This window comes from Diadema antillarum, unplaced genomic scaffold (assembly GCF_040938485.1).
Source record: "Diadema antillarum isolate AM-2024a unplaced genomic scaffold, OU_Dant_1.0 seq00000839_RagTag, whole genome shotgun sequence".
NCBI lineage: Eukaryota > Metazoa > Echinodermata > Echinoidea > Diadematoida > Diadematidae > Diadema > Diadema antillarum.
In genome coordinates this window covers 520,584-540,608 of record NW_027271715.1, presented here as the reverse complement: position 1 = coordinate 540,608, position 20,025 = coordinate 520,584, and the positions used below count along the sequence as shown (strand labels likewise).

Sequence of the window (20,025 nt, the reverse complement as noted above, 5' to 3'; positions counted from 1 at the left end):
ATAGATGATAAATGAATGAAATAAAAGCCCAAGAATTGTAAGCTCTTTGGATTTTTGCTGAAATTTGCAAAACATGATCAGATTATACCAAGGTTTGTCTATGAACGTCCAAGGAATGAATAGGATGTATCGCAAATCACTGTTTTGAAAAGCAGGTGTGCTTTGTGGTATCACAGTAGCGTGACAAAGGGAGGAAGTGAATGTTTCCGGATAATTCACCTGCTATGAGACATCTCCCAGCTTCTAGTCTATGTTAAAGGCGTTATTGCATTGTTTGTATCTTTTTTCTTTGCACTCTTTTCTTTCAATGCAGTAATGCACATAAACTAGCACAAAAACAGAATTTCAAATAATATTATGTAACAATGATGACATTGTCAAATAGCCAAAATTTCTTCAAGAAAAACCCGGTATATTTGCGAATTATAATTTTTCTGTTTTCATAAATGTATTTATGTTATATATATACTCGTATATATAGGCCTGCATATACATACACACATATACATATACGTGTATATATATATATATATATATATATATATATATATATATATATATACATACATATAGGCCCAAACATTGTAGTTGCCCTCCCCTAATTGCTCCGCGTATTGGCAGTACTAGAAATAGCAATAATAATGTCACAATAGAGAAATGCATTAAATGCCAATTGCCTTGATTTTAATTCAAATTCACTGTGAAAATTCATTCGCACTGTCATCCCTGACGAAGGGGGAGGCTCCCGAAAATTGGGATTTTTTAATTAAAATCAAGGCAATTGGCATTTAATGCATTCCTCTATTGTGACATTATTATTGCTATATATAGGCCTATATATGTATAATATGTATGTATGACATATATTACATTCTTTAAAGTGTTATCATTATACTAGTGTTCAGATGGTACCCTTTCTCAACTTGTCAATCGAGAGTAGGGAATAAGACTTATTTTTCAGTTTAGATTTGACTGTTTCTTATGTCAATGAAACCTATGACGTAATTGAAGGGATACAGCATAGCATTCTGTATAATTGAGCATATCAAAGTAAAGACAGACAGAGACATAGACAGATAGGAATTATATATATATATATATATATATATATATATATATATAGAGAGAGAGAGAGAGAGAGAGAGAGAGGGGGGGGGGGAGGGAAAGTTCTCACTGAGAAGCGCTCAAAGAATACAAACGGCTGAAAATAAAACCACGACGCTCATTTTACAGCGAAATTTCAATACGGGTTCATTTATGCCATTTATTGCTGAATAAGAAAACACACTCTCGGATGATTTCGATTAAAAGAAGTGATGGTCCCGATATAAAAAACCCTATCACGAAAGTGGCACAATCTTTGTCCTTGGTTCAAACCATGAACAAAGACTGTAATTTTGTACGGGGCGCCAAGTGTCGCATGACCTATTTCGTTACGAAATAGGCCATGCGACACTTGGCACCCCATACGTTTGTCCATGGTTTAAAAAACCATGGACAAAGATTCTACAACCTTCGTGAATTCGGGCCCCAGAATATAACGACCGCATTCGATAACTTCGTTACCACACGAAAAAAGAGCATGAACAAAAGTCTCCTCTAGAATAAAAAATGGAAATAGATGATTTTTTTTTTTTAATTCAAAGAAGTATCAATTCTTATGGCTGCAAAACAAATTCTTGTAGGTGAATAATTATATTTAGTAACTCAGCTCGCTGCAAAAGCGAGCATTCAAAGTAGTCCTCATGGTCAATAGACGATATTTAACAGAGAAATTGTTTTGCCAATTTGAACTGGATATGGTAACAGAAAAACTTATTTATGCACAAAGTTTTATAACATTATGAATCCACACCTCTCATTAGAATATTGTAGAAGCAACAAATCCGATTACAGCATTTGTATCCCTCGATTGAAAACAAATCACTGGAAAGGGAGACTAGAGTACACAATTCCAGTTACTTGGAACATTTTTAACGAATGTGTAAAAAGGAACAAGCCATTCCAAAAACAACTCATGTTTTATGTATTAACAAAGCATTCAATTAGCGCTTCTTTAGCGGTTACGTAAAACAAATTCAATACCTACTTGTTTGGAAATAGAAAATTAACAAATTTGATACTAATAGTTGGCTTCAAGTAAACTAAATACATTTCGTACCCCATATATGACAGCGTAACAATAGGTCAGAATTATAGGTACAATAGGTCAGAATGGAATAGTTCTCTTAGAGGATACGTGTGAAATTCATGTGTCTTTTTAGCGTAACTCTGTAGGCCTGGAAACCTCTTTTTTTTGCGAAAAACCGGAGACCATTTTTGATAGGGGAACATTATTTTCGGTTAAAACCAGTGTAATGACGCCATAAAGTCATCCACTGGAAACAAAGGAAACCTGCTGAGGACAATCAAGAATGAAAATACGGAGTTTGATATTTCATGCTATACTAGTTTCTTGAAATTTGATTTTTGAGAGGTGTAGTTGCATTATTTTCTTTAATGTGCAAAAACAAATTTCTCTGAAAGTGAGAATATTCCTCGTCAACAGAAGAGTGCCAGAGCAAAAAGTCTTCCTCTGCTCGGCGTGGGGAGAAAGCACAAATTTTATCAAGTCTCAAAACGGATAAAGGAAAAAGATACACTTTTGAGTTGGAAAAATGTTTACAAAGCTTCGGAAAATCAAGATTTTGGCAAAAATCAGGGTTTTGTTCGGCATAATGAAAACAAGAAGCTAAACAAAAATTCCTGTGCTAGATGCAGTCTGATTAAAAACATCATTTGCCATTTGTAGATGATACAAAAGTCCAGCTTTAGTGCTTCATAATAGTTCTTTTTATGTGACTTAGGGAAAGAAACGACCAATGTAAAAATTTGAATCAGTATGATTAATATTAAGTATTGTTTAATATGCAAAATTTGAACAATAGTTATAATAAAATGTTTTTATGGACAGTTCATTGATTTGATTGATTGATTGATTGATTGATTGATTGATTAAAAGGTCTTTATCAAAAAAAAATCTGAGTGGGCGACTAAAAGTCGAATTACACAGATATACAAAGATTATACATTAAAATAAACAGAACAATATCATAACCATAATAGATACAAAGAAAACATCACATTCAAACATACTGTATACACAACTAGTACGGTTTTAACACTTACAAATTACCATATAAATCTTAAGTACAAAAGGGAGAAAAATAAATTTACAATTTATATACAGCAAGGGTACAAACCTTCTTAAAAATTTCCAAAAAAAAGGACAAAGTTATGGTTTAGTGAGAGAAATAGTGATATCCCCTTACATTTTAGGCTTTATTGCAAGGTTTTTACATGGTAGGATGTTTTATGGTACAACTGACATGCGCATATGCATCAAATGTGATATCTTGAACATTTTCATATCATTGCTCCCAATGGTAAATTGTATTTTAAAAGGCCTAAAGTCCTTTAAAGTTCTCTATAGCTAACCTTCATTTATTGCTGTGATCATCGTGGACCTAAGACGTTAGTGTATCACGAAGAACCTCACTTCACGACAAACGTTTTACATCAGAGGAAAAACAAAAATATAATAATAATAATGATAATAATAATAATAATAACAATGATAATGATTAACAACTAATTGGCATAACAAGATGACTGGGAGCTCGTCAGACGTGAAAAACCTCAGACCCGAAGTACGTTAGGGTCGATGCCAGTCGCTTCGCAGCTTACATCCCAGAGCTGTTTCGTAAGAGCCATATCATTTGCTAACTTAGACTCCTTGGCCAGCTGACAGTTTGCGAAATATCCACCGCTATGTTGTGTGACCGATTCGTCAATGGCACAGTAGATTGTTGTCTGGGCTCCGTCCTTCTCAGTCAGCAAGCAGAGCCTACATGAATAATGTGTGAAAAGTAAAGTACTGAACTTAGGACAGAGGAGGTTAAAATAAACATAGATAGCTAACTAGTGACATAATCTATTCGTCATCAGCTCGTACATGATTTTAAGATCATCTGTTAAAAAGCAACTTTTTTTTTCGTAAGATATAGTAAAATCTGATACTTGTGCTCATCGGACATACATGTACATCTGTATTATCAAATACATTATCTGAGAAAAATTATACCATAGGCCTAGTCTTTGAAAATAAGTCTAACTTCTCTTCAGACCCATCAGCAAAGAGATTTATTGTTAATGCACTTCAGAATAATCTTCCTTTGTTTGTAAACAATGTATGAATTTTTTCATCATTATTAGAGAAGTGTAAAGAAGCATTCGAAAATCTCTCTCAAGGTAAACAAACTTTTTTTGTGAGTTTTTTTTTTGTGCTAACACCTTTCAGACTTTGCTGTGTGCATTTAATGCGGTGTCAAACGAATGTCAACATCTAATACTTAAAGTTTAGTACTACGAGTTAGAAAAAAAAACATTTCCCACTTTTGATCCCTATGGCCCGAATTCACGAAGGTGGTACAATTGAAACCATGGTTTCAACCATGGACAATTTGTATGGAGCGCCAAGTGTCGCATGGCCTATTTCGTTACGAAATCATTCATTTCGTCGACGAAATGACCACTTCGTTAACGAAATGATCATTTCGTAGACGGAATAACTCCCTTTTGTTTGTCAGTGGTAGCTTATGATTTTTGTGAAGGGCGTAATGGTATAGTAATAGGAAAATTGTGTCACTATTAGAAGCCTAGATTTTGGAGAGACAAGACCGATATTTTGGGGTCTGTAGCAGCTGCAGCATGCAGCTAGACTGCTATAGGGCCTGCTGGTAACGGCTTGAGCCAACGAGATGAAGTCGAGTGACAGCAGCTTCTAGTTATCAGTCAAATTGTCAGTGAATGATTTTATTGTTTATCCTTTTGCCGTATCATCACTAAATTATTGTAGAGTGATCATATTTAAAACTGTACTTTGCCAAGAAGTGGTTGTGGTAAAATGATGAGCTATTTTAAATGACTTGCACAGCATCTCATTATTACATAGCGTGAGCTATTTGTAAACAATTTGAATTACGATGTATTGTATGTGATAACGTGAAATGCAAAAGTTATTCCACTGCACTGTTTCCAGTAGCTGGTTTAATTTGTAAGAAGGCAGTATATATAGTAGCGGTTACCGGCATAATGGTTAAAATTTACTTATTTTATGGCTATGTTTATCATGCTGAAGGGTTTATATTGATATTGTAATACCTTAGGGAGCATTATCAAGCAAGTAAAATTTTTCAACTGGAAAAAGAATAGTTTTGTACATAGATCTAGACTATGAACATCTGAAAATAGAATTCTATGGAAAACAAATATCATCAACGTGATCAATGTAGGCATCAAAATGATATCCACACTGGTAAAACATTTTGGATTTGTGTGTACTGATATTGAGTGGTGGAGCTATTATAATGATATCAAGGGCAGATTTTAGGTAGTGTTTATGTTGTGGTGATCTAGTTAACTTGGGTCAACAGCGGGTGATGAATCTAGACAACAACTCCAGATCGTGAGAATGTATAATTTCGGGCCACTTCGGGACAGGGAAAGCAATCCACCGTATGTCGGGAAATCGTCGCCTCGACGAGGGGTTGAGTAATACCAGGGAGGTTTAAGAGATGGAGTTCCAACTGTCACTTTCCTATCGATGTACAAAAGAATTCTACAGGTGCATTGATGCCTTTGATCGCCGGGTTTGATGCCGCCGTCTTGCTGAGCAATCTGGAAGATTCATTTTGAAAGTTAACATAGTGTTGGCTATATTTTGCTTGTTTATCTATTAAATGAAACGAAATCTCAATTAAAAACACATTAAACAAAAGTCAATCTGTACCAGAAATATTTGCAAAAGTGTAAATCAGAGCTGTATCATGTGAAAGTATTTAAATCTTCACCCTCCTCGAAAACCGGTTTTATCACTTTTCCACTTAATTCCGACAAATAAAACTGTTGTAGAATTTAGAGAAAATTCATGTGTAGGCCCATGGAACACTTGTGAGCTTATGATGTCGTCACCTCATATGACACGTGGTGCTTGCAAATATATTGTGTGGAAAAAAAATAGAGCGAAATTTCACAATCCGCAACATTCTGTTAGGGCTTCGATTGTGTGTGTGTGTGTATGTGTGTTTTGTGCTGATTTCTACTCCACTTCTGAACGTAATATCATCCAATCTTCTCTTGAAGGGTGGGAAATACAGTATACGCAAGAAGGCACACGATAAACTCCAACATTTTCACAATAGACACCAGTCTTGCCTTTACTCGTTGACGTGTTGTGATTATCAGATATAAAACAGAAAAAAAATAAACCAAAGCTGAAAGTCGCAGTATTGCTTGTACCTGAATACCGTCAGTTTACCCCAACATCACACTCACCATAAAAACGGTCGCAGGAAGTGATACAGCCACGGCTTGTCCGTTAGCGTCGGCCAGATGCTGGTGAAAATGGCCCCTGGGTGCAGCGAGTAAGCTGTCACACCAGTGCCCGCTAGGCGGCGCCCTAACTCTTTGGAAAAAATCACATTGGCCAGTTTGCTTTTGAGGTAAAATTGAAAGCCATCTAACCCTGTGAGACACACATGAAAGCGAACAAAGAAAGAAATCAATAAGGGCTGTATTGAAATAAAAGCTACAAGGTACTGTTTCGAGATTATAATGGCTTGATTTAAGGACAATTATTTGCAACCTGGCTTTCTCAATATGCTGGTGATTTTACGATTGACAATCCCAAAGATTCATCTGAAATTACGTAGAATATTGAGGAGAAATGACTGTGATGATCACTGCATAAGCCTATATCATGTAACATAGTATAAATTTCTATTCTTGCAGCGTAAGTATTATCTACATTATCTATCTTATCATTTGTGTTTTTGCTGTAACAAAGTCTGTTCACTTGTATTAACAAAAATATTCATGTCATTCTTCTCTGTCACAAAAGTAAGCGTTGGAAAGCTTAGGGCAAGTCCTTTGAGACTGCTATATGTGTGTGTTTTTTTTTTTGCTATGCTTTTTTTTTTACAAAACGAAAACGGGTTGAAACGAAGAAGCAAACAAAGCTCACTCTTTCAAAATTTATATTTGTCGAAGATGAAATTAAAATTTCTTTTCAATTTGAAATAATCGTCTTACAGACAGCACTGAGTGTAATCTGTCGATCGCTTCTCCCTGGGCGAATTCAGAGCAGAACTACTGGGAGATACATGGGGCAAAACGTCATGGATCAGAAATCCTGGATATGCGTAATGAGACAAGAAATTCGCTTGAAGATGACAAACATTTTGGGCATTGTTAATTGATTCGATCAGTTTGTTTCTAACCTTTGCCCGATTTGTCGCTGAATTCCATGCCAGGCTGATCAGTGTTGTACCCCTTATGAGCGGCTGAAGAGACGTTGATAATCCGACTGGGGGCGCTCTTCTTTAGCACGTCAATCAGTGTCATGGTGAGAACGAAGTGACCCACGTGGTTGGTCGCCATGACCAGGTCGAAGCCTTCTGGTGTCAACATTTTCCGTGCCAAGCCGATACCTGGATGGGTTGACTTATCGAATTAAGTGTTGCTTCTGTTTCTTTCTATTGTTCAAGTGCATTTATCGTCATGACATATGTGTATATCGGTCCGAATTCAAGGATAATAAGGATAATAGACGGGAAGGTGTTAATTCCATCAATGCCAATGGGTCGTTAGCAGCACACAGACCTAGCCACCAGCACCATGTCCGGCCGAAGAGCAGTCACCACCACCTCCTCTGGCACTGTACGGTTCCCCTCATCCATTACCCGCACCTCCCAATCATCCCCCGCTGCTAAGATCCCTCCAACATCATCCCTCTTACCCTTCCTTCTCACACTGCATCTCACCAACTCCTTCACAAACCGGATTCCCCTCACCCTAGGAGGCCCATTCTTCTTCCTTGCCTCCACTACCACCCTCGCCACCTCCGCCATCTCCTTCAACACCTGGTTGTGCCTCCATGTATAGGCCTGTAATAAATCTCCACATGCTGACAAAATGTGTTCTAGTGAGCCCTTCGCCCTGTTGCAAACCCTGCATCCACCATCCTCCACAATACCCCATCTCTGAAGATTTACTGGAGACGGCAAAACATCAAAGGTGGAACTGATCATGAAGCGCACAGCTCCAGAGGACATTGACCAAAGGTAATTCCATGACACACTCTTAAAACATCCGAGTCAGAACTGACCCGGAACTGTGTCCGTTGGGGTCATACACCGTTCCGGGTCAAAATGACTTGGAATTTGGTCATGAAGACCCCGAATGGGGTCACCCTGACCCAATTCATGACTCTGAATGGGTAATATCTGACCCCATTCCTTGTCATTTCTGACCCGGAACGGTGTATGACTCCAACGGACCCAGCTCCGGGTCAGTTCTGACTCGGATGTTTTAAGAGTGCACCTTCCTCTGCTCCACCCCTTCCCATCGAGTCCATGCTCCCTGCACTCCCTGCTGTACAGCCTTGGCAAAGCGGTACTCCTTCTCCTTAACCGCCTCCACCGCCAACTCCCTCCTACTCTTCCTGCCTTGCTTGCTGTACCATCTAACCCCCTGATGAAACCCGACCCCTTTCCGCCCCACCTGAACCGCACCCTGCATCTCCTTCCATTTGCCATTGCCACTGCCTCGTCCGCTGCCTCCTCCGCCTTCCACTTCCTCCCTGTCCGGATCGATGGCCTAACTCCTGCTATTGTCTGGTCCTTTGACTCCCTCATCATCATCACTAGCCTAACCTTGCCAGCTTTAAACTCCTCAATCACTGACGTCACAGGCAATTATTGCAACTTGCGTGATCTGCAAAAGAATGCCAGATCTGTAAGCATTCTTGGAACGCCTAACCACTTCCGGTAGTACGAGTTCATCTTCTGCTGCATCCTCTCAACCCTGGACACTGCCACCTCGTATGCCTGCAGTTGCCACATGATCCGTGGTAGCAAGCCAAACTGGCAGCGCCACACCTTTGCATTCCCAGGGATGAGCGCCCTGTCCACCCTCTTCAACCACTCCACCACTTTGTCATAGATCTGAACTCCTCGGTGCCTATTATTCAACTTGCCCTCATACCACAGCTCAAGGCTCTTTACCCCCTGCTCAGTGACCTGAGGGATATCTTCTCCCCCAATCTGAAATCTCCTTGCGACCACCTTCCCCTTCCGCACTGACACTGAGCGGCTCTTCTTGGCCTTGAACTTCATCCGTGTCCAGGCCACCAACTCCTCTAACCTATGGAGGCCATCTTCAACCTGGGTCTCCTTACCAGACACGATTGTGAGATCATCCATGAAAGCCCTAATCGAAGGCACAACCACTTCTGCAGCCAGCGTCAACCCTTCAATTCTCGGGGCCACACACTGGGTTAACACTTCCATCCCAAAGACAAACAGCAGCAGTGAGACTGGACACCCCATAGGGATGCCAATTTCTAGCGCTTGCCATTCTGTTGTGTAAGTCTGGGTCGTGAATCTCATCCTGAACTGGCTGTAGTAGCTCTGCACCATCTCCCGGATCACCCTAGGGACCCAGAAAAACTCAAGAGCAAAGCTGAGATACCTGTGAGGAACTGATCCATATGCATTTGCAAGATCCAACCAGATGACATCCACATCCTCCTTCTCACGTTTGCACCTCTGTATTGACTCTCAAATAATCCGGACATGTTCTGTGCATCCAGGGAAACCCAGGATCCCTGCCTTCTGTACAGAGGTGTCCACAAACTTGTTCTTCATAACAAACTCTGACAACCGCCTCGCTAGGATACTAAGGAAGATCTTACCATCCAAGTTAAGAAGCGAAATCGGACTAAACTGGCCAATGCCTTTGGCGTCCCTCTCCTTTGGGATATATACCCCTTCTGCCACACACCAGCTGACTGGAACAATCCGCTCCCGCCATAGCACCCCTAGGATCCGCCACAGCACCCTTCGGACACGAGGACAGTACTTGAACAGCTTGTAGGACAAGCCATTCTGCCCAGCTGCCCTACCAGCTCGGGCCTTCCTAACTGCGGCTTCAACCTCCCACAACTTCATCTCACTCAAATCAAAGCTGACCTCTGGCTCCTGTGGCCTCAATAGCCCTGCCACCCTAACGAAAGGCTTCTCTCTCCTTCCATCACAGTATGTGACCTTCAGATGCTTCTCGAGCTCTTCTTTCGACACCTCCAAACTTCCTGAGACCCCTTCCTCGAACAACCTCTTTGTGAATTTGTGCGGATTCTTATAGAACTCCCTCCTCTCCCTCTTCCTCCTCCTCCGCTTCCTACACTGATATTCAGCCCTCCTAACATTCGCATACCGCTTCTTCAGGTCCTCATACAGACCCTTCAGACTAGCCCTTTCCCCATCTGCCTGCCTCCACCTACGCCGCAAGCTCTTCTTCTCCGCCCTCAATTGGGCCATCAGACGCTGCCTCCTCGACCCTGACTTTCCAAGATCCCCCTCCACATTCCCCACACCTCCACTACCCACAGGCTTTATCCCAAACTTTTCTGCACAAGTCCCATAACACAACCCCTCAAACATACGCATCTTCTTTTCAACACTCCCAGCCAATTCCACTTTCAAAACTCCCGCAAGCTTGATGTCAAAAAGCTCCCACTTATCACTTCTCGCTGGTGGCCATGCAATCGGCTCCTTCCGCTCAAACACAGCATGTAGAGCATGCTGAGGGTCTCCGGCTCTGTGGTCTGAAACCTGACTGGGACCTCCGGTCAGGTTTCAAATTATAACAATCATTATTATGTAATAAAATGCCGTTAGGAGTATGGTCTTGTTTGAATGGTGTTTGACCAATGAAGAACTAAAAAATTGAATTGTTTGTTCGTCTTTATTTGATTACATGTAACGTCTTCTAATATATATACATATTTATATGTTGATGAAGATGGTTAAGACTGCCAGTAGAGTACCAATGCCTATGTTGAAGTCAATAATGAGCCAAGCAAATAAAAGAATTTTTCAATCACCTGCATTGTTGATGAGGATATCGAGTCGGTCCTCCTCCTTCAAGATCTGATCAGCGAAAGCTCGAACTGACTTGAGGTCGGACGTGTCCACCTGTTTGAAGACCACGTTGTCGCTTCCTGATCTCTGGCGGACCTCTACCAGAGCTGCTTGGGCTTTGGTCGGGTTGCGACAAGCCATGATAACCCGCGCCCCTCGGCTGGCTAGGTCCACGGCCGTCTCGCGTCCAATGCCAGCATTGGCACCTGGGAGGAGGGGGAAAATAGCCCACGAGCGGGACATTAAACAAGGCAAGTGCCAAATTGTGTCTCGCCCATTCGCGTACAAGAAATTAACATTTTTTTAACTCCCAGAAGTTCATTGACCCGCCTATGACCTTTGACCTTGTGGTGACCTTCAACTCCCCAAGGGACATTTACCATCGAAATTTGGTCGCAAACGGACATAGGGAGCAAAAGTTATGAGCCATAATCGAAACGCGCCATAAAAACTTAATGGGCCCTAAAAATTTGTTGACCCCTTTCTGTGACCTTTGACCTTGTGATGACCTTTAATTCCCCCAGAGACATCTACCGTCCAAGTTTGGTCACAAACGGACATAGGGAGCAAAAGTTCTGAACCACAATCAAAACGCGCCCTAAAAAAACTTAACATTGGGCCCTAAAAATTTGTTGACCCCTCTCTGTGACCTTTGACCTTGTGATGACCTTCACCTCCCCAAGGGACATCTACAATCCAAGTTTGGTCACAAAGGGACAAAGGGATCAAAAGTTATGAGCGATAATCAAAATGCGCCATAAAAACCTAACATTGGGCCCTAAAAGTTTGTTGACCCCTGTATGTGACCTTTGACCTTGTGATGACCTTCACCTCCCCAAGGGACATCTACCATCCAAGTTTGGTCACAAACAGACAAAGTGATCAAAAGTTATGAGCCATAATCAAAACGCGCCATAAAAACTTAACATTGGGCCCTCAAAGTTCGTTGACCCCTGTCTGTGACAGTCTTGCAAGTAAACTTTAACGTATGACCTCAAATGAGCTTTAACCTTATCATGTGACCTCTTACGACACCATAACATGAAGGTACTCCCAGTGCATCCATCACCCAAGTTTGATTGCCATTGTAGCAACATGTGTCGAGTTACGTGTGATAAGAGAGTCTTGCAAGTAAACTTTAACGTATGACCTCAAATGACCTTTTACCTTATCATGTGACCTCTTACGACACCATAACATGAAGGTACTCCCAGTGCATCCATCACCCAAGTTTGATTGCCATTGTAGCAACTTGTGTCGAGTTACGTGTGATAAGAGAGTCTTGCAAGTAAACTTTAACGTATGACCTCAAATGACCTTTGGCCTTATCCTGTGACCTCCAACGGCACCATAACATGAAGGTACCCCCAGTGCATCCATCACCCAAGTTTGATTGCCATTGTAGCAACATGTGTCGAGTTACGTGTGATAAGAGAGTCTTGCAAGTAAACTTTAACATATGACCTCAAACGACCTTTGACCTTATCCTGTGACCTCCAACGGCACCATAACATGAAGGTACCCCCAGTGCATCCATCACCCAAGTTCGATTGCCATTGTAGCAACATGTGTCGAGTTACGTGTGATAAGAGAGTCTTGCAAGTAAACTTTAACGTATGACCTCAAATGACCTTTGACCTTATCCTGTGACCTCCAACGGCACCATAACATGAAGGTACCCCCAGTGCATCTATGACCCAAGTTAGATTGTAATCCAAGCAACCTATGTGAAGTTATTTGTCAAAAGAGAGTCTTGCAGGTAAACTTTAACATAGAAAAGCGAGTCTTGCACATACTCTTTAATGTATGACCTCAAATGACCTTTGACATCATCACATGACCTCCGACAACACCATAACATGAAGATACCCCTAGTGCTTCTATCACCCAAGTGTGGCTGCCATTGCTGTAACAGTTGCCAAGTTATGCATCCTAAGAGTCTTGCAGGTAAACTTTAACATCATAGTTGTGACGGACGACGGACGACGGACGGACGACGGACGGACGCCATTTGGATCCCTTATTAGTCTCGCCTTCACCTCCGGTGGGCGAGACAAAAAGGCCCATGAGCCCACGATTTACAGAGCCCAAGAGCTATGGGCTAGGAACTATAGCTATAGTAATAACGCCAAAAGGGGCATCTATAGCTCGACACTAGGTAAATTAAGACCTACAAAACTTTCTTTGCATGTTTTCGTATCAAACGCAAATCCTGTAAGTTTGCATACAGAAGCGGTTTGTGAAACCAAGTGCTTTTCGTTTATCCCCTAATACAATCGTAGATAAATCTTTGCATGCATCTGCGAGTGACATGAATATCACACGACTGAATGTGCAAACTGAGTAAAGTATAATATATAGGAGTACGAGTATGCGCTTTAACGTCAGTATTAAGCGCTCTAATCATTTCTTATTCTCATTCTTATTCTTATTCTTCTTCTCATGATTATCACTTTCATTATCATTATTAGTATTATCATCATTATTACGAGTACAGCGAATAAGGTTAACCAATGTTGGTGTTCTGACGTGATGTTAATTGAGTTATATAGTTCACGAGAGATTCGGACTGATTTTTATCTGTCCTCGCATGTGACACATCAGTTGCTATCCCACAAATTCCAGCAATTCACTTAGTAGAGAGGAAAATCCAATCTGATGAAAAAAAGCAAAATCTTACAAGTTCAACGATAAAAATTTGACTGAAATTGGATGAAAACTAAGGAAGTTATGACATTTTGAAATTTTGCTAATTTCTGTAAAAGAGTTCTTGTACAGTGGATATGAACCTGCAAATCATTTTTATGAGCTAACAATGCCATATAATACACTAATGATAATTTTCATTCGATCGCGTACAGAAGATAAAAATGACAAAAATTCAATGTTTCTGTCATTGAAATCTGAAACATGATGCTACTCCTGGTTGAATAACTTCAGAATGGTAATCAGTTAGATATTTATACAAGGATTTGAGCCTCGGACATAACTGCGTGTGAATGAAAAACTGTATGGAAATTTAAAACTTTTTGTACAAACTGTATGGCAAGTTGTGATGACATGCTCACTTTACCATCTGCATAATTATTCATATTGACCGTTCAAGAACTGTTTCCTGAACAATTAACGAAACGTCAAAATGTCACAACTCTCTTATTTTCAGCCGATTCCGATCAATATTTTACCATTGAACTCATTATATTTACTCTTTCGCATCAGTCTAATTTGGACTGGATCTTACCCTTTTAGACCTAGTGCCTAGTAGGCTCTATACCCGAGCAAGAAAAAGTGAAATCTTTTCGGGGGGGGGGGGGGGGGGGGGGGGTAGGGGGCAAATGATTGATTGCCCCCCCCCCCCCACCCCGCACTTCAGAAGCATGTAGTCCATGGTTTGTTGAATTGATGGCTGAAAACACGTATTCAGGCACACATTGGTTTTTTCTTTAACCCTTTGCGTGCCATATTGATTATCGGTCCATTAGGTTTGCATGCGAAATGTGTGCACAATGGGCTCATTGGTGAAGAAAGGGTTAAAGTTGAATGATCAGACAATGCGTCTGGGTCGTAGTCTCGTTTAAAGACTCTAATACATTTTATTTCTTAATTTCGCAATTGCCATGAGCTAACTTAATAATGGCTCTGTATCCTCCAAAAGGAAACACCTCAGTAATATTTTTTTTTTCAAGTAGGTGATAGGAAATACTGGTCAAGCAGTCAAGTAGCCATGTCCGTAATAAACAGTGTGTATGGTTTCGTTATCTGAATCGCATGCTATGTAGGCCCTAATGTTTGATTTTGTTTCCTCTAAATATACCGTGATGTCATACTTTGTTCATTACACTGACGGGTTACAACCAGAATCTGTAATATCTAATCAATCTTTTACGGAAAAATCATTTTAAAGCTCAGCCACTTTTATCAAACTGTGTGACCTGTGTACCAGTCGCGTGGGGGCTGACAACTCAGTGAAGGAATTCCTCTGAAGGAATTGCAAAAGTCCCACGGAATGTCATTATCATGGCTGCATGTGGGGACTGCGAAGTACCTGCGTGGTAGTTGCCTGCGAAGTGCTGCCGCTAAGGGCCTCCTACTGGCGTTCTGCGTGGACCTCTCCGGGCATCTCCGCGACTCACCCGCAAAAAGTTTTGGTCATGCTCAAAACTTGGCAGCGATTAAATCTGACTTGCGTGCGCACCTCCTGGCAACTACAGGCGAGATACGCGCTATAGGTACTGTCAAGTGCGGACCAACTGCGAAGAGCTCCGGGTAGCAAATTTGTTTCGACGCAAGTCAAGCCGCAAAACCTTCCCAGATACGGTATGACAAGGCCTTGCATGAGCATGCTCAAAATTTGTTCTGAGTGAGTCGTGGGGGTTCGCTTGCAGAGGTACACGCAGAACACCAGTAGGAGACCCTTACCGGCAGCACCTCGCAGGCAACTCCAACGCAGGTACTTCTCAGTACCCATAAGTCGCTCGTAACAGAAAAGGGATCGGTTTCAAAGCTCTCACGCAGGTCACGCGGAATGCACGCAAGCAAAAGCTAAGTAGCACGCGTTTAGTAGGTAAGAAACAAGTGCGAAACTTGCAAACATTCTTGTTCGCCCGCGGAAAATCTCCTGCGTGCTGGAAAATACCTCCTTGCCACAAGCCCGCGTAGCTTGCCCGGAAAGGTGTGACACGGCCTTGACTAACAAATTTGCATTGCAGGGAAACATGCAAGTTCTACTCTGCCTCAGGGAAGGTGCATTCCAATGTCTTTTGTTCATTTCATACCAGCAGATAAGCAAACATGCATTTGGCACGATAATAGGTCCGCGGAGTTCAGTGTAGAAATGGCACGAATCAAAGGTTCGCCCATACCGATGAAAGGTTTCGTGGATAGATGTTAACATGCTCTTTGTCTACTTCGGGCTTTGAGTGTTTTAGGTGCGTCACTGGGTTCCTTGAGATAATGTTTTATTCATTGGGCGTCTGTGATCGTAGATAGGGCCTATTATATTGCAGATATATCCGCATAATGACTCATGATCATGCTATACTGCAACTGCAACATTCCCTTATCGAAACTCTCAAGGCAAATTAGCTTTTTTTATGTACTCGTGCGGAGGTCGAGTTTGTGTGTGAATGGGGGCTTCCAGACAATATTCATAATTTTATATTATGTAGTACATACATCGACAGCTCAATGTATAGATTTGTGGAATATATTGTGACCCTTGAGCGGAGAAACCAATACTCTGAAAACCCCCGAAACAAATTACACTTAACAAGGATGATGACATAGAGGCTCATAATATATTTCAGAAATGTAGAAATGTAATTCCATGACAATACGGCTTGCTTAACAAGGTCACCTGTGTAGATTTTTTTTTCTGCTTCCTTGAGCACCAAATCATGTATTCCTATGATGACTCTGCCATGTCATCGTCCTTATTCATTATGATTTGTTATACATTTTGAAAACATTCTTATTCTTCATCCCAATCACTGTAAATACTGAACCTCTGTATAGCCATTTCATAGTTACATGTCGTCAAGTATAAAAGTCTGAATATCACCCGCAGGTCTCCTTAAAGGAGGGAGTGGCATGCATGGGTCGATTTATAAATTATTGTATGAAATATACTAAACTAATGGACAGCGGTGGCAAACGTGTTGAGATATAGAGGATAGGACCAATAGAGAGATTGGTGTCTGAAAGCAGTGTGTAAAGCACTCCTCACCCTAAAGTTCAGCTAATACTTCAACTCATTGGCCCGAATTTACGAAGGCGGTAGGCTACAATCTTTGTCCAAGGTTTAAACCATGGACAAAGACCGTAGTTTTGTATGGGACGCCACTGGTGTCGCATGGCCTATTTCGTTGACGAAAGGACAGATTTCATAACGAAATAGGCCATGCGACATTTAGCGGCCCATACAAAACTACGATCTTTGTCCATGGTTTAAACCATGGACAAAGATTGTGTACCTTCGTGAATTCAGGCCCATGAATTCAGGTTCCCATTTTATCAAAATATATAATCGATTCTAAATTTCCTTACCACGCAGGCTGCCATAGACTAACCATAGAAATCAACTAATTCATATAATCAATCATAACTCTTCAAAACAGGGCTCAGGAATAAAAAATTTGAATACACTTCCTCATGCGTCCTGTAGAATCATATGCCGGCCTCTAGCATGTCTACATTATTTCTGTTTTGTGTTGTTAAAAACAAGGCACTGTATCAGGCCTGTGGATATACCTGCTATCTATACAATGCTAATAGGATAGGTGAAATGCAATGTCAAATCAGTTCGCATTAGATCTATTGTAGACTTCATAAATGTGGAGTTTTGATTTACCAGTAATGATAACTGTCTTGCCATCCAAACGAACGCTGCTCCTCACACGCCGTACGCCACTAAAGAACCATGCATACCACACTCCGTAAGTGGCAGCCAAAACACCAGCGCTACTTACAGCGATTTTCACCGGGAGAGAGGCGGCCTGGAACCACTCGGCCTCCTGCTGGAGTAGATCTTTGCAAAACACGAGCACTGCTTTGGCAGCCTCCATTGCGATCATCTGCACGGATCCGCTGCTGTTTAACTTGACCTTTATTAGCCGGATATTATAATCATGAAAATGCCGTTCGAGTGTAAACCTTTGCACCAGGCGTTTGGAAGTGCATTCATCAAGTCGGAAATACTTTACTGAGTATATAAGCTTATTTCAGCTTTCCAATTTTATGGTGTTAAGCCATATTTTATCCTGGACATCTGGAAGTGCGAGTTGAAAAGTTGAAAAGTCGGTTTCACTTTCATTTTCAAGATCGAGTATTTGTTTACGTCTAGTTAAAGAAAGATGGTTTTGAGTTGGACTTTGGTCAGTGATGTATTGTGGGTACTCAGACAGTGAGGGCAAATCTTAAGCGTGTATCACGTTCATAATGTTTACTCACCTCCCTCACTCAAGAAAGGGATATACGTGTATTAAGTTTTAAAAAGGTTCATTGAGTGAAGGGGTGGGGGAGGGGGAGGGGGAGCGCCATACCTTAGAGTGTAATACATAACATTATGGCCACCATCAAACTGATTCCAGACGTCGACTGCCAGGCCTATAACATAGACGGCGTTATATTGAATTTGTCATCCATTTATCTTTCAGAAATCCCACTTCATGTCTTTCCACCCTATAGGCTGAGAGGATTCGATTTGATGGTCAATGAAGTCTGCTTTAATTGCGACAATAAATGATTATTTGGGGTTGTGAGTTTTTGAGTTGCGAAGGAAAAATCAGCAATAACGAAGAGACAAACTATAAATGTAGCCTTTTTTCAAGTATGGAATATTTACTGTTAGTTGTATACAGTGCAAGACAATGTCACGAAACATGTTCCTTCATAAATATTTCATTTTATGGCTCACCATGCTCACGGTGAATTGTTAGATTCTTCAGGCTGGGGATGACTAAGGTGCCTCTTTTAGGCATCCAATCGTCGTTATCCTACGAGACTGACAGCCACTAGTGATACAGCCTACGAGTTTGACATTGAGACTAGGCTGACACTAAGCTAGCAATGCGCACGAGTTCGACCATAGGCCCATAATTATGAGATCGACACACCAAGCCTCGTGATGTCTTTTTTTTTTTTTTTTTTTTGCCTACATAGTGGGTCTTATAGTTTGCCTAGTGTCGGACTTGGGGTGGTATTGCTGAGATCCTTCCTAGGAAGTCAGGACTTTTTCCTAGTGGTATTCTGAAATCTTCCTAAGTTTCTTCCTAAGTCTGTTCTTAAGTTTTTTCCTAACCTTAGGAAAAAAAAAACTTAGGGGGGAGGGGGTATGCAAATTTCTGACTGGAGTTGGTATTCTAGAATGCACTTAATTAGGAAAAAACTTTAGGAAGATAATATTAGGAAAGCTCCACTCCTGTCCAAAGTAAGCTGTTAAAGCCAAAACATAGTTCTGGTAAGCCTGCAAAATTGTCAAATTTCACTCCAAAATGTACACGTATGCCTATGAAATGTGTGGAATAACGCTGTAATGGCAAGATATTCGCTGGGTAACGACAAAAATGCGCGATATGAACCAAGAATGTTCGTATCTCAGACCTTCCCCGATCGGGGTCAGGCTAACTCGGACTCGGGGACAACTCGGCCTCGTTTTGACGGCGGGTCGAGTTGTCCCTCGGGATTATACAGTGTTGTACTGTTGGAGCGCTTCTCGTTCTGGCTGGTCGCAGTTATGGGCTGAGTTGAAACCAAAGACGCTTAAACAACGCGCGCATCAAAGAACCTCTTTGGCGCGCATACAAAATTACTGTGCGCCTATCAAGCGCCTATGTATAGAATATGGCGATCACGAACTGCGTATAAATTGTCAAAAATAGGGCCGAGTTGTCCCTGAGACCGAGTTAACCTGGATCCTTCTGGAATAATACCGACTTTTACTTTTGATATCAAAATACTCCGAAACAACTCATCATCCCGGCAAATTGCATCAGCCAGGTAGGCTTCTTGGTAGACTCTTTCGATATATTACAAGCAAATATGAAATGGTGCCAGACGGGTTCTCAAACCCTTACCAAATCTGTGTTTTCACTTTAAGAATAGCAAGCTGCAAAACATCGTGATAGGCGCGCTTGTCATTCACTGCGCGAAAACTATCACGCACTTCCTAAATGGGCGATCACACATCGCCGGTTTAGATGGCGGTTCATGGCGGTTCGGCAATTCGCAGTGCTCCGCCAAAGACCGTGTTCACACCGTACACAAACCCTGATCATTCGTCACTCATCCGCCATAAACCCCGAGAACCGAACCGCCAGAAAAATTAAACATGTTTAATTTTTCGTGGCGGTCTTGGCGGTTTGAAATGGACCGTGTTCAAAACGCCGTTCACCTTTGAAGAACGCATCCTCCGTGTTTGCACCGCAAGATCCGTGATAATACTGTGTTAACACCGCCATAACTTTTCATTCAAAAACAAATGTAGAACTTAAAGGAGAATAATGCC

The 20,025-nt window shown here is 41.4% G+C and overlaps 1 protein-coding gene across 1 annotated transcript; it reads right to left on the bottom strand.

Moving 5' to 3' along the window:
* Window positions 1–3,234: 3,234 nt before the first annotated feature.
* LOC139740168 (retinol dehydrogenase 11-like) lies at window positions 3,235–17,584 on the bottom strand. Its single transcript, XM_071650756.1, has 5 exons — window positions 17,371–17,584; window positions 10,985–11,227; window positions 7,320–7,529; window positions 6,376–6,565; window positions 3,235–3,886 (listed from the first exon to the last, which is right to left on the bottom strand). Exons 1-5 carry the CDS (start codon window positions 17,582–17,584, stop codon window positions 3,679–3,681), a joined length of 1,065 nt encoding a protein of 354 aa, XP_071506857.1. The 3' UTR covers window positions 3,235–3,678.
* Between the last annotated feature and the right edge of the window lie 2,441 nt (window positions 17,585–20,025).

What these genes read in the sequence shown, in the direction of transcription:
- LOC139740168 (XM_071650756.1), bottom strand. Translation starts at nt 17,584, where the DNA reads ATGGAGGCTGCCAAAGCAGTGCTCGTGTTTTGCAAAGATCTACTCCAG. An exon ending in TATCCTCATCAACAATGCAG is followed by an intron (nt 7,530 to 10,984) that starts GTGATTGAAAAA and finishes CAACCCATCCAG; the next exon opens with GTATCGGCTTGGCACGGAAA. An exon ending in CAGCGACAAATCGGGCAAAG is followed by an intron (nt 6,566 to 7,319) that starts GTTAGAAACAAA and finishes TGTGTCTCACAG; the next exon opens with GGTTAGATGGCTTTCAATTT.